The sequence below is a fragment of the Dermacentor andersoni genome, chromosome 9 (genome assembly GCF_023375885.2).
Source record: "Dermacentor andersoni chromosome 9, qqDerAnde1_hic_scaffold, whole genome shotgun sequence".
NCBI classification, from domain to species: domain Eukaryota; kingdom Metazoa; phylum Arthropoda; class Arachnida; order Ixodida; family Ixodidae; genus Dermacentor; species Dermacentor andersoni.
This window is the reverse complement of record NC_092822.1, coordinates 129,346,523-129,358,923: the sequence shown is the minus strand read 5'-3', so window position 1 is coordinate 129,358,923 and position 12,401 is coordinate 129,346,523. Positions and strand designations below refer to the sequence as shown.

Here is a 12,401-nt window from a genome sequence, read left to right as displayed (position 1 = left end):
GTAACCAAGACGCAGACTACCTTTCACGCAACCCTATCGTTGCAAATTACTCTGCGCCGGCTTTTGTCGTACTCGATCTCCGAGCTGCACAATCAAAGGATGCCGTAAGGATACTTCTCTTCTCTTGTGTCCTGTCTGCACGCCTCACCTTTATTGAATAATGATATCGTATTCTGCTGCTTCGTCCGGCGCCACTCTGGTGATACCAGTACACCTAAGCGACGCCTGGAGATACTTTCATCAGCTTATACGTACAGTCCGAGATGGTATCTTTTATCGTCGACGTACAGGAACTCAGTCGTATCTACCTGGGGTTCCTGTGGGCATGCGTCCATCCATGCTTTTTATGTGCCATGACGCCCCTTCTGCTGGCCACCTGGCTCAGCAGAAAACTCTGGCTCGCATTAAGGAAAACTTTTGGTGGTTTGGCATACACGTCGATGGCTACCTGCACGTGTCATCCTGCACAATTTGTCAAGTTCGTAAGGTCGTCACCGACCCACAACCTGTGCCCTTACAACCAATCGCCCCACCCAACGAACCGTTCAATATCATGGAAAAGGATCACATGGGCCCGTTTCCTCGCAGCAACCATGGCCCAAATTTCGTATTGTGGCCACGGACTGCCGGACGAAGTGGGTAGAACTCCAAGCAGTTCGTGATTCTGCAGCCGCTCATATCAAGACCTTTATTAAATAGTGACTCATATTGCGGCATGGCACGCCGAAGTTGCTCATTTCAGGCAGTTGCACGGTATTTATGTCACATGCCTTTAAAACATTCTCGCCTAAACATGGAATACAACACGATGCAGCCTCCACTCAATAGTCACAAACAAATGGACCGGCTGAGCGCACCAACCGCGCAGTCAAAGACGCTTCCTACGTCTGTCCCACACACGACGACTGGTATGACTACGTCACTGCTACGATTTTCGCTCTAAACACCTTCCAACATCAAGTCACGGGAGGACGCCAACGTTACCGCTTGAAATCCTTCTTAGTTTCGACACGTTTCTGGAAGAACGCCCCGCAAAAGTTGACTCTGGTGAGACCCGACACCATGCTTTCCTCCGAGCTCAGCTATCACTACTGCACCACCTAAGCGCAGTTCAATACAACTTCTCAGCTACGTCCTGATCGCTCTTTCCAATTTGGTGATTCACTCACGGTTCAATGGGCACTGCGTTTGCCTCGGCGCTGGGAAAAGTTCTTACCTCGGTTTTCTGGCCCTTTCCATGTTGTGGAACCTCTAGGTCCAGTGGCGTTATGTTTGGCCGCGATTCCCAAACTTGATGAGAATCGTCGCAAGCGCATTTTTCCTACTCATGCTAGCGAGGTGAATCTTTACGTCCCTCGTGAAACCTGTCCTGATCTCCTGTCTTACCCCTGTGCGAACTCGAGGGGACAGGGGGTGGTGAGTGCAACAGTAACGAAGAATGCCGCAAGTCAAAGAAAAGGAAGAGAAGGGCAAGCAGAAGTACTGCGTAGCAGTGGGTCCGGGGGTAGTTAGTTTTCGGAACAGCTAAGATTTGGGTGTGTCTTGTGCCGCATGGAAACCGCTCAAGGCGCCGGACTCCCGTTTCAATATATAAAGGCCAAGAGACATTCGCGCTTGACGCAGACTAGAATATACAAAATAATTCAGTTATCAAGGCTGTTGAAAACATTTTTCTTTTGAACATCATTCATTATCCTCTTACTTATGTGCACTACAGTAGACATGCACTGGAGTTACCGAGGCAGCGACTGGTTTGGCATCACGTAGTCGGTGTGCCATCCCCAATGAGCCGCAATTCTACTGCGCCTATGTACTATAGCGTTCAGTATACGAGTTGCAACATGCCAGCTGTCGACATATTGTTCTCCGGATCGAGCTGCAGGCACTAATCTTAGACGGGTCAACAAAAGGATGGCAAAGGTTCGATATATATAATGTTTCAGCAATGCCCATCAACGCCTGTTCTTTCTCTAAAAAAATTTTACACACACGCACATTCACGCCTACACATTTATGCATGCAGGAATATTTATGCTCAACGAAACTAATTTTTTAAAAGATCCGCAGTGGCACACAGTGCAATTGTGTCTCATCAGCTGGATTAGTTGAAGAGAGTGACAATGCGCAATAGATAAATTACACAGTGGAGTTAAAAAATTAATGGAATATTGTTCACTAACTGCAAATTATTAATAAAGAGCAAGTCGGAAAATGCGAAATCGCAGACAAGAGGTATCAAAGTAATATTCATTTATATAAACTATATGCTTAGCACCAGTTTTGACAACACGTCCTCAAAAGTTGCGCGAAAGGTACTGTTGTTTCAGGTAATGCGCACAGTGCAATATAGATTCATGATATCTCTTATCTGGAGCATAAGTGCAGTTAACTGCAGATTTTGAGGTTGTATTTTTATAAACTACTGCTAAGCACAGGCGTGCCGCACCTGCTACTGACCCATAGTTTTGGTATTGCGGGCGAAACTGTATAGAATTCTTGGTGCAAGCATGCTTTAAGTTAGAGGTTGTATCCATTTCGAATGTTTCCTTGTGAAACATTTGCCAATGATTACCAACTGCCATTTCATTACACGCTTCTCATTAAAAATTTAAAATTAGCTAATGTTGCTTATTTCGTCTAGTAAAATATCCAGGGAGTGCTTACATGTCCACCCCTGCTATAAATTACCACCTTTCTTGCAGGAAGAAAGTATTGTATTGTATTGTATTGGGTTTTATGGCACATAAGCAACTAAAGCTATCATGCGCCAAACACATGGTATAATTCATTTCAAAAATTGGGTATCCTCAGCGAAGGTCCTTGTCCGGACAAGGACTCTGAGAAGCCCAACAAACCAAATGAAGACCTCAGCCTTCTTCTCAGGACTGAGAAAATGGGTGAGGTGCATCATAAGATGCGTGAGAAAACTGGGAAATAATTTTTAGAATTAGTAGTTCTGTGATATAATATATTTTGTTTAGGATCGCTTCGTCTTTCAAAAAACTAAAAACAGATGAAGTTCCTACAAGTGGGTTATGTCCTAAAAGTAGACTGTGATGGAAGGGAATGCGCTCATTGTAAAATACAGTAAAATATTTTTTTCCTTCACCGTTCGAGTTGTGTGCACGAGAATAAAATGTGATTTACAGTGAGTTCACTCCACATTTCTCACATAAGGGTTTGCCTTGTTTTGTAAGTAGAAAGTTATGTGTTAGGTGTGTGTGTCCGATGCGCAGGCGGCATAAGATTACTTCTATAAAACCTTCCTTATGCCTGCATGATCTCCATTCTTCTAGAATAGGTTTTACTAAATGTAGTTTGTTATTTTCTTCGCGATTCCATGTACACTGCCATTTTTCTTTAAGCTTGTTTTTTACTAACTTCATGCAATCTGCATAGGGTATATTTACAGTACTGACATCCTTATGGCAGGCTTGAGCGGCGCACGCGTCAGCTCTCTCGTTGCCTCTAATTCCCTGATGGCTTGGTATCCAACAGAGCTTAATTTCGTGCCCTTGTGTTTGAGCAGTTATTATGTTATGAATTATATTTCCTATTAAAGGCTCCCTTACGTTTCTGGCTTTCAGTGCTGTGATTGCACTCAGCGAGTCCATGTAGATAATGCTATTTTGAATGTTCATCTCGACTATTTTTGATACAGCCACCGAAATGGCATGACATTCGGCTGGGGATATTGACGCGCACAGAGGCAACCTGACTACCTTTTCCCATTTATCTTGCACTACAGCACTTCCGACGTAAAGTGATGTTTTAGAACCGTCAGTATAAAATGCTGTGTGCTCATTGTGCTTTTTGTCTAGCGCCAAAAATTCTTTTATTATATGTTGACGTGGAGTTTGCTTTTTATGAAATTGTGTCATTGTGTAGTCACCTACACTAGGAAAGGTGTAACAAGGTGGCAGTGGTTCGGGCCTCGGGGCAACATCAAGCAGTGTGTCTAGAATACCTAATTCCTGGCAAATTTCTTCAAATTGGAGAATAAGGGGTCTCGTCACATTCGGTTTGTTGTTAAAAAGCTGCTTAGACGGGCACTTCGTAGCTATGGAGTAGCAGAGATGTTTTGGTAGCGAACGGGTTTTTAGTACATATGCACATGTGAGCATGGCTCTTCTATCTGCGAGGGCTGGTTCGTTACATTCGACATATAGGCTGTTTATGGGTGATGTCCTGTATGCCCCACTTGCAAGGCGCAGACCTGAGTTATGAACTGGATCTAATTGCTTCAGGTAGGACGGTCGAGCTGAGTTGTATACTATGCACCCATAATCGAGGCAAGAGCGAACTATACTGCGGTAGCTGTCTAAAAGGCAGGTCCTATCAGCCCCCCAGCGTTTATGTGAAAGCATATTTAATATGTTTAATGATTGGGAGGTTTTCTTCTTCAGGTTCTTTATGTGTGGCAAGAAGGTCAGTTTTCTGTCAAAAGTTCTGCCCAGAAATTCGTGTTCGCTTTTTACCAGCAATTCCGCTTCGTTCAGGGATAGTATAGGATCTGTCTGTAGGCCACGTTTGAGTGAGAAAAGGATGGCCACTGTTTTCTGTGGGGAGAACCGGAAACCATTTCGGTCAGCCCACGTTGAAAGTTTATTTATTGTTAACTGCACTTGTCTTTCGCATGTTGCTATGTTTGAGGACGTGCAAGCTATCTGAAGATTGTCGACATAGATTGAATACATAATTGACCTTGGAATTGTTTTACTGATTGAATTCATTTTAACAACAAAGAGGGTCGTGCTTAAAAACTCCCTTGGGGCACTCTATTTTCTTGAATGAAAGTTCTCGACAGGGTTGAACCGAGGCGTACATGGAATGAACGGTTTGACAGGAAGTCTCTTAGGCAGTTCAGCATCCTGCCACGAATGCCAAGTTCAGCCAAATCATGAAGAATTCCGTACCTCCAGGTTGTGTCATAAGCTTTCTCTAAATCGAAAAAAATAGCAAGACATTGTTGTTTGTGTATAAAGGCTTCATGGACAGTATTTTCAAGATGAACGAGGTGGTCTGTTGTGGAGCATGCCTTTTTGAAACCGCACTGATGGACATCGAGAGTCTCACGGGCTTCTAGCACGAATGTTAATCTCATATTCACGATACTTTCAAAGGATTTTGCGAGGCAGCTGGTGAGCGCTATGGGCCTGTAACTACTGGGAGATGTTGGTGGTATTTCGGGCTTTAAAAATGGAACGATGATGGCCTTCTTCCAGGCTTCGGGTAGTTTACCCGATACCCAAACCTTATTAAAAAAACTTAAGAGTGCCTTCACGGCAGGTTCAGAGAGGTGGGACAGCATTTGATAGTGTATTCCGTCACGGCCGAGTGCAGTCCGTTTACCAGCGGACAAGACTGTGTTGATTTCTTGAACTGTGAATAATTTATTATATGGTTCATTTGTATATCCACTTGTAGGGAGTCTTCTTTTCTCGGATGTGTTTTTGTACGTAAGAAATGATTCTGCGTAGTTTGATGAGCTGGTAACTGCCGAAAAATATTCACCTAATATTCACCAGGGGCTGTTAGAAGGGGATGTGTGAAAGGGGAGTATTTACCATCTAGCTTTCGTACCTTCTCCCACATTATTTTTGATGTGGTTGAGCTATTTATGGAAGTCACGTAATTTTGCCACGAAGTCTTTTCGGTTCCACGGCGGATATATCGGGCTTGTGCTCTTGCCTTTTTGAAGATTTTTCTGCGTGGAGTACCTTCGAAAGTTTCCCCATGCTTTGTTTTGTTTCTTTTTTGCTAATCTACATTCTTTTGTATACCAGGTTTTGTGGTTTTGTTTCACCACTCCAGAAGATTGAGGTATGGCCAGGAGCGCGGCAGAAATAATGTAGTTTGTGACAATTTCATTACGTTCATCTATACCTAAATTATGTGGATCTATTTTTTCTAAGCTGGCATTTTCTTGAACAGCGCCCAGTCGGCTAAATGGAGCTTCCAATGGCGTGGTTTTGTAGGAATGATTTGCGGAGATGATATTAGGTTGATAAGAACAGGTAAATGATCGCTACCATACGGGTTGTCCAAGACATCCCGTTTAAAAGCATTAAAAACAGAAGGCGATGTAAGAGACAAATCTATGCAGCTCCATTTTCCGGAGCTTGGAGAGCAGTATGTGTGTTTGCCCCTGTTGAGCAGGCATATATAATTGGAGAGAATAAAGTCTTCTAAAATACGGCCTCTAGTGTCCGTTTGTTCGCTTCGCCACAAATTGGAGTGAGCATTAAAATCGCCGACTAACAGATACGGCTCTGGTAATTGTTTTAAAAGGTCTTCTGAGTCATGGAGTGTTACTGTCAGGTGTGGTTGGATATATACGGAGCATACTGTAATTGTTTTAAAGTGTACTACAGATACTGCAACGGCTTCAAATGTAGTCTGAAGCTTGACTTCACGAGTAGCCTCACTACCTTGAACAACTATGGCAATACCTCCGGAGAGCCTATTTGCTTGCTCTCGGTCGTGGCGAAAGACTTTATATTTACTTAAAATATTTCTATGTTTTGATCCCAAGTTTGTCTCCTGGAGACACAAAACAACCGGGGAATATACAGCAAGAATATCTTTTGTGTCACCGTTGTTTTTAAATATTCCTCGACAGTTCCAGTGAATTAGGAACGCCATATCTAATGACTTAGACGGATGTGTTTCAAAACCTATGCTCCCGGTTTTGTGGGGCCCGTTATTGGAGTTTTTCCTCCCTTTTTGTAATCAAGGGCGTTGCGCCGCCGCTGCTGCGGAGACGAGCTACTGCTTATATCCATCGCCTCCAGCGAGGTGATGGGTTTCCGCGGGGAACCCGGAGGGGTACGGATTTTTGGCTTCTGCCGATGTAGGGAAGCCCTGCGGCCTACCGGCTCAGGGTCCAGCGAGCCTTTTTTGCTTGATAGTATGGCAGCCTTGGCTGCACCTGTCATAGTTGTGGATGGCCCTGCCTAGGCAGTGGCCTGAAGTTGGAGTGGTGTGTCTCCCCTCCCACTAACTTTGGTTGTGCCAGAGGCCGCCGTCAGGTGCACCTCCGGGATGTCAATGGTGCCGACACCTGAGTGCCGTTCAGGTGGGGGAGGGGGCAGGCACACATTAACAATGGTGTACTGTGTGCCCACTGTCACCAGAAGCCGCTTGGCCCCCCGGCGCACGGCGTCAACACATGACCTGGATGTCTCTTGAGTGAACTTTTTCCTTGTCTCAGGGTAAGATATGTGTGGACGTTACTTTTTCAACTGTTAGCAATGTTTACAAATGTCACTTGGGTTTTTTTAACAGTAGCCAAAGCCACAAAGCGTGTTCATCAATTGTTGCTTACGGGACTTGCTGACAGTTTTCTCTTTGTCACGTTCCTTACACGCCAGTTTGACAATGTTAGACAAAGGTTGCCGTGTGGCGTATAGGTGATACAAGTTTTTCTATAAGATGATTGGCCTTCCCAAAAACTGAAGCCTTTACGTATTGTTTGGTTTCAGTGCATTGTACCAGAAGACGAAGAAGCCAAGTCTCCGGTGGGCGTGTTTTTCGTCGTCAGTATGTACAGGTAACTCAGTTCCTTCGATTCTATCAGCCCCAATTTTTTCTCAATACCACTTTATTTATTACAGAAAACATTCCTCTTAACATATGCCAGATACACTGGATCAGAGAGTTTCAGGAGTTTGCATGGTAAAGTGTACGCGAGTATGAAAAGTAATGTGAAATGTAACGGAGTGCGTAGCACGAGCCGGATTTCTAGATCCCAGCTAAAGTATGTGACATGATACGGTATGAAATATGATGGCAAATACAGTGTACATATCATGCCCCGCTGACCAGCCCTCGTCACTAATCAGAGCAAACTTGAATAGCTGATTGTTGGGCTAGTTGGTTTTCTATAATTGAACTAGTAACTTAGCGCGATAAAAAAAACCACAAGGACAAGAAAGGTTGCTTGTCTTTGTCCACCTTTCTTGTCCCTGTGGATTTAACCGCGCTAAGTTACAAGTTGAGAACCAACTTGACCAACTTTGGTTCACTCTGCCGGAAGAGTTTCGTTTGTAGAAAGTTGCACAGAGGCGCACTTGCATTCTCTTTTCTGCGCTGAAGAGCAACAAAAGAGGGGCGTGACAAGAACAAGCCCATGAGCTATGCAGCACACACAACAAGCCATGCAGCATAAATATAAGATGGTATTTCGCGAGTGGATTCTCAGTGAGTAATGATTGCAGGTTATTAGGCGGCAGAACTGTAATCTTATTGCTTAACACAGCTGGTATTATCGTTCTAGATTCTTCATTCATATTACCCGCGCAATATAAATTTTCAACAAAGAGAAACGCTGTTTCAACATATTGTTACGGAAGGGTTAAAGAAGAGAGAGAAGAAGAAGAAGATCGCGAGACGCTGGCTGCTGCGTGTTGTTACTAGTCAGCCATTTTAACCCAATTGACTCTCCTTGACATTGTCAATACAGTCTTATACTCTAAACATCCCCGTAAGATATTGGTGGGAGGTGCAGGATACCACGGCTGGAAACGGAGCTCCGCAGTGGACGTCGCATCATCGTCCTCGCCATGAATGACGGTGAGCACTCGGCATCAACGTCGTTGTCGTTTCCAACGTCACCTTCGCACGCTACATCGCTGTCCCCTTCGGTTGTAGTTGTGCAACCCAAGGATCCCCGAACTTTCTTTGGGACTGATGGCGCCAACGTTGTAGAGTGGGTGACTATGTACGAACGTGTGAGTGGAATCAACAGATCTGACCCTACGCTTATGCTTCTAGCTAACTTGACGTTCTACCTAAGAGGCACGGCAAAGGTGTGGTTCGAAAACCATGAAGGGAAGCTGACCAGCTGGGACCAATGCAAAGAGAAGTTAACAGAGTTGTTTGGCAAACCAGCCGGCCTTAAAATTGCCGCAAAGCAGGAATTGGCCTGTCGTGCCCAATACCCCATAGAGTCCATTGTTTCGTATATCCAGGACGTGCTCGCGCTTTGTCGTAAAGCCGAGCACGACATGACAGAAACTGAGTAGGTAGGGCATGTGCACAAGGGAATTGCTGACGACACCGTTAATCTGCTCGTGTGCAAAAGCTGCTCTGCAGTTGACGCTATTATCAAATAGTGCCGACAATTCGAGCAGACCAAAAGCCGACGCCTCCTGCGCCCATTCACCAGACTTCCCAATACTGCCGCTACTTCGACGTGTGAAGATCAGCTCGCACAGTAGCATGCGTCGCCATCAGAGGACGTGGTGCGAATTGTTCGAAGGGAACTGGACGCGATGGCACCCGCATCTTTCTTTTCGCGTTGCCCTGATGTTACCCCTTTTTCAGTTCTGCTCATGCAAGCCATGGTTGGACAGGAACTTGAAAACTTTGACCTACATTCTGTCTGTGCTGTCACCAACCCCAGAGCCAACGAACGCCTTCCTACAATTTTCACTCCACCCCGACGCTTCGCTCCGCGTTATAGCTACCTGATTGAGGGGAGAACCGCGGATGACCAGCCGATATGTTTCACCTGTCGCCGCATCGGTCATGTCGCCAGATAGCGTCGCTACTCGTGGCCCTCAACACCTCACACGCCGACCAACCTGAGACGTTTTAATGGAAATGCCGGCAAACTTTCGCCCCCCGCCGAGTCTAACAGCGCCGAGAACTCTGCTAGGAACACCGGGTACAGTCGCTCACCATCGCCGCGAAGACACCAGTTTCGTTCACCGCAAACACGTCACCCATCTTCCGGTTCGCCGCAGCCACGTCGCCTTTCGTCCACTGTGGCTTTTGGCCGCACCGTTTCGGCAAACTAAGAAATGCAGCCCTCGGAAGTGGTGCTGCATTGCCCACTACTGCAGCAAATCCTCTGTCTGTGCCCACAAAGAGAAGTGTAATTGACGTCCAAATGGACGGCGTGCCTGTCCAATCACTCGTCGGCACTGGAGCCCACGTATCTGTGATGAGTACAAGCCTGCATAGACGTTTCAAGAAGGTGCTCACCCCAGCAACTACCCGAGTGCTTCGTGTGGGCGACGGCGGCGTGCTGGTTATACATGGAATGCGTACTGCGCGTATAAGTATAGCCGGCCGCCCAAGTTATGTTCTCTTTGCGGTGATCGACAACTACCATCACGACATTATCCTTGGAATGGACTTTTTGTTCCATCATTCCACTCTCATCGACTGCGCAACCGGCGTTCTTCAGTTGACACTGCCTCAAGTCGTCGATGCTCCAAGCATCGCTCCACCACACTTCTGTTTGCTTCAAGATGCGTATTTGTCACCTGAGGCAGTGAGTTACATCGCTTTGACTGCACAGCCACAGATTCCCGACGGCGAATATGTCCTTCGCCCCATCATCGACGTGCATTTGAACCAGAATGTTGCTCTTCCGCATACGCTGGTGACGATTACTAATAACAACGTCGTTCTTCCGCTTCTGAATATCAGCCTGTGCCATCAATTGCTTCCAGCCGACATGTTCTAGGCCAGCGTTTCTAATACTTCTGAATTTTACGTCGAAAGTCTGAATGCCGAGAGCGGTTTCTTAGCACCAATAGAATCTCACAGCTCTGCTTCCCTAACGGATGACTTCGCGAAGATGATTGCGCCTGACCTGACTTCTGCACAGGCCACAGACATTCGTCTCCTCCTCGAATCGTACCGTGATATCTTTTATTTCGGCGACAGGCCTTTAGGTCAAACATCTGGTGGTCACCACCGTATCAGCACTGGAGACGCAAATCCTATTCGTCGGCGTCCCTATTGTGTATAGCACGCTGAACGTAGAGTCATCCAATCAGAAGTAGACAAAATGCTCCGCGAAAGGTCCATAAAACCATCAGCCAGTCCTTGGGCTTCGCCTGTGGTCCTTGTGATAAAAATATGGCACCTGGCGTTTCTGCGTCAATTACCGCCATTTAAGCAAGATCACCCGAAAAGGCGTCTACCCACTACCACGCATCGAAGACGCCTTGGACTCCTTGCACGCAACTAAGCACTTTTCCTCCATCGATCTTCGATCCGGCTACTGGCACATTTCAGTTGATGAAACGGCCCGTGAGAAGACGGCCTTCATCACGCCGGATGGCTTAAATCAGTTCAATCTCATGCCCGTTGCAATCCTGCGACATTTCAACGTATGATGGACTCTCTTCTGCGACGCTACAAATGGACCACCTGTCTCTGTTACCTTGACGACGTTATTGTTTTTTCCCCCACGTTAGGCAGCCGCCTTACGCGACTCGCTGCCATTCTTGCTGTCTTCCGAAAACCCGGCCTCCAACTGAATTCCATGAAGTGTCAATTCGGGCACCGTCAGATTACCGTGTTGGGACACCTCGTTGACGCATCCGGTTTCCAACCAGATCCAGAAAAAGTTCGCGCCGTACGCAGTTTCCCTGTGCCACGTTCTGCTTCTGACGTGCGCTGCTTCGACGGCCTGTGTTCGTACATTCGCCGTTTCGACAAAAACTTCGCCGACGTTACTCGGCCTTTGCCTTATCTTCTAAAGAAGAACACGCCGTTCTCATAGGGCGCTGAGCAAGCTCACGCGTTCGCCGCTCTGATTGCGTTTCTGACTACCCCTCCCATACTTGCCCACTTTGATCCATCTTCACCGACCTAAGTCCACACTGACGCAAGCTGCCATGACATTAGCGCTGTTCTCGCCCAACAGCAGAATGGTACCGAGTGCGTGATATCTTATGCCGGCGCTGTCGCCAAAGTTGCGGCCATATTTGTGCGGCTGCACGTTTTCGTCGTTATAGACCACCACGCCCTCTGCTGACTGTCTTCCCTCCGGGACCCCAAAGGACGGCTTGGTCGCTGGGCACTGCGGCTCCAGGAATTTTCATTTGTTGCCGACTATAAGTCTGGACGTCTGCACAAGGACGCTGACTGCCTCTCGCTTTGCCCCGTGGATCCGCTGATCCTGTTGCGTGTGATCCGGTGACCTGCGTGATGGCGTTGAGTGACATGACCGACATGCGTGCTGAACAACAACGCGACGCAATCTTGCAGTCCATCATCGCCGGAGAGCAATCTGGCCGCACCGACGTCGTACGTATTTGTAGTGCACTTTATTCCTAACAGGAAATATTATTGACGTTGCCACGACGCAAGCGATTGCAATTCAGCTATAGCTTGAGCAGGTGGCCTTGATTTCTCTGCGGCAGCAGCTGCGGGCAACCCATTCAATTGTTTCCTCCCATTAGCTCGCTGGATAATATAGTGCCTAAAACGTTACTACATGAAAATGTCACGTAACAACAAAAACAGTGGAATCCAAAGTGAAAGGAACAAGGACTGAAGTGTGCACGCAACACTCCCACGCACGTGTTGTTCCACTCATGCATGTTGTCCACTACAGTGGTCATTTTAGTACATGCGTTCCGCAGAAAGAACCTGGT

At 46.6% G+C, this 12,401-nt stretch overlaps 1 protein-coding gene across 1 annotated transcript in view; it reads left to right on the top strand.

Annotated features, from left to right (window-relative positions):
- The first annotated feature begins 1,438 nt into the window (after positions 1 to 1,438).
- The window catches only part of LOC126529703 (multidrug resistance-associated protein 1-like), a 91,768-nt gene continuing 80,805 nt past the window's right edge, over positions 1,439 to 12,401 (top strand). Inside the window, exons 1-2 of the mRNA XM_072284609.1 lie at positions 1,439 to 1,504; positions 7,485 to 7,552. Coding sequence (XP_072140710.1) covers positions 1,439 to 1,504; positions 7,485 to 7,552 — 134 coding nt within the window. The remainder of the gene's footprint in view (positions 1,505 to 7,484; positions 7,553 to 12,401) is intronic.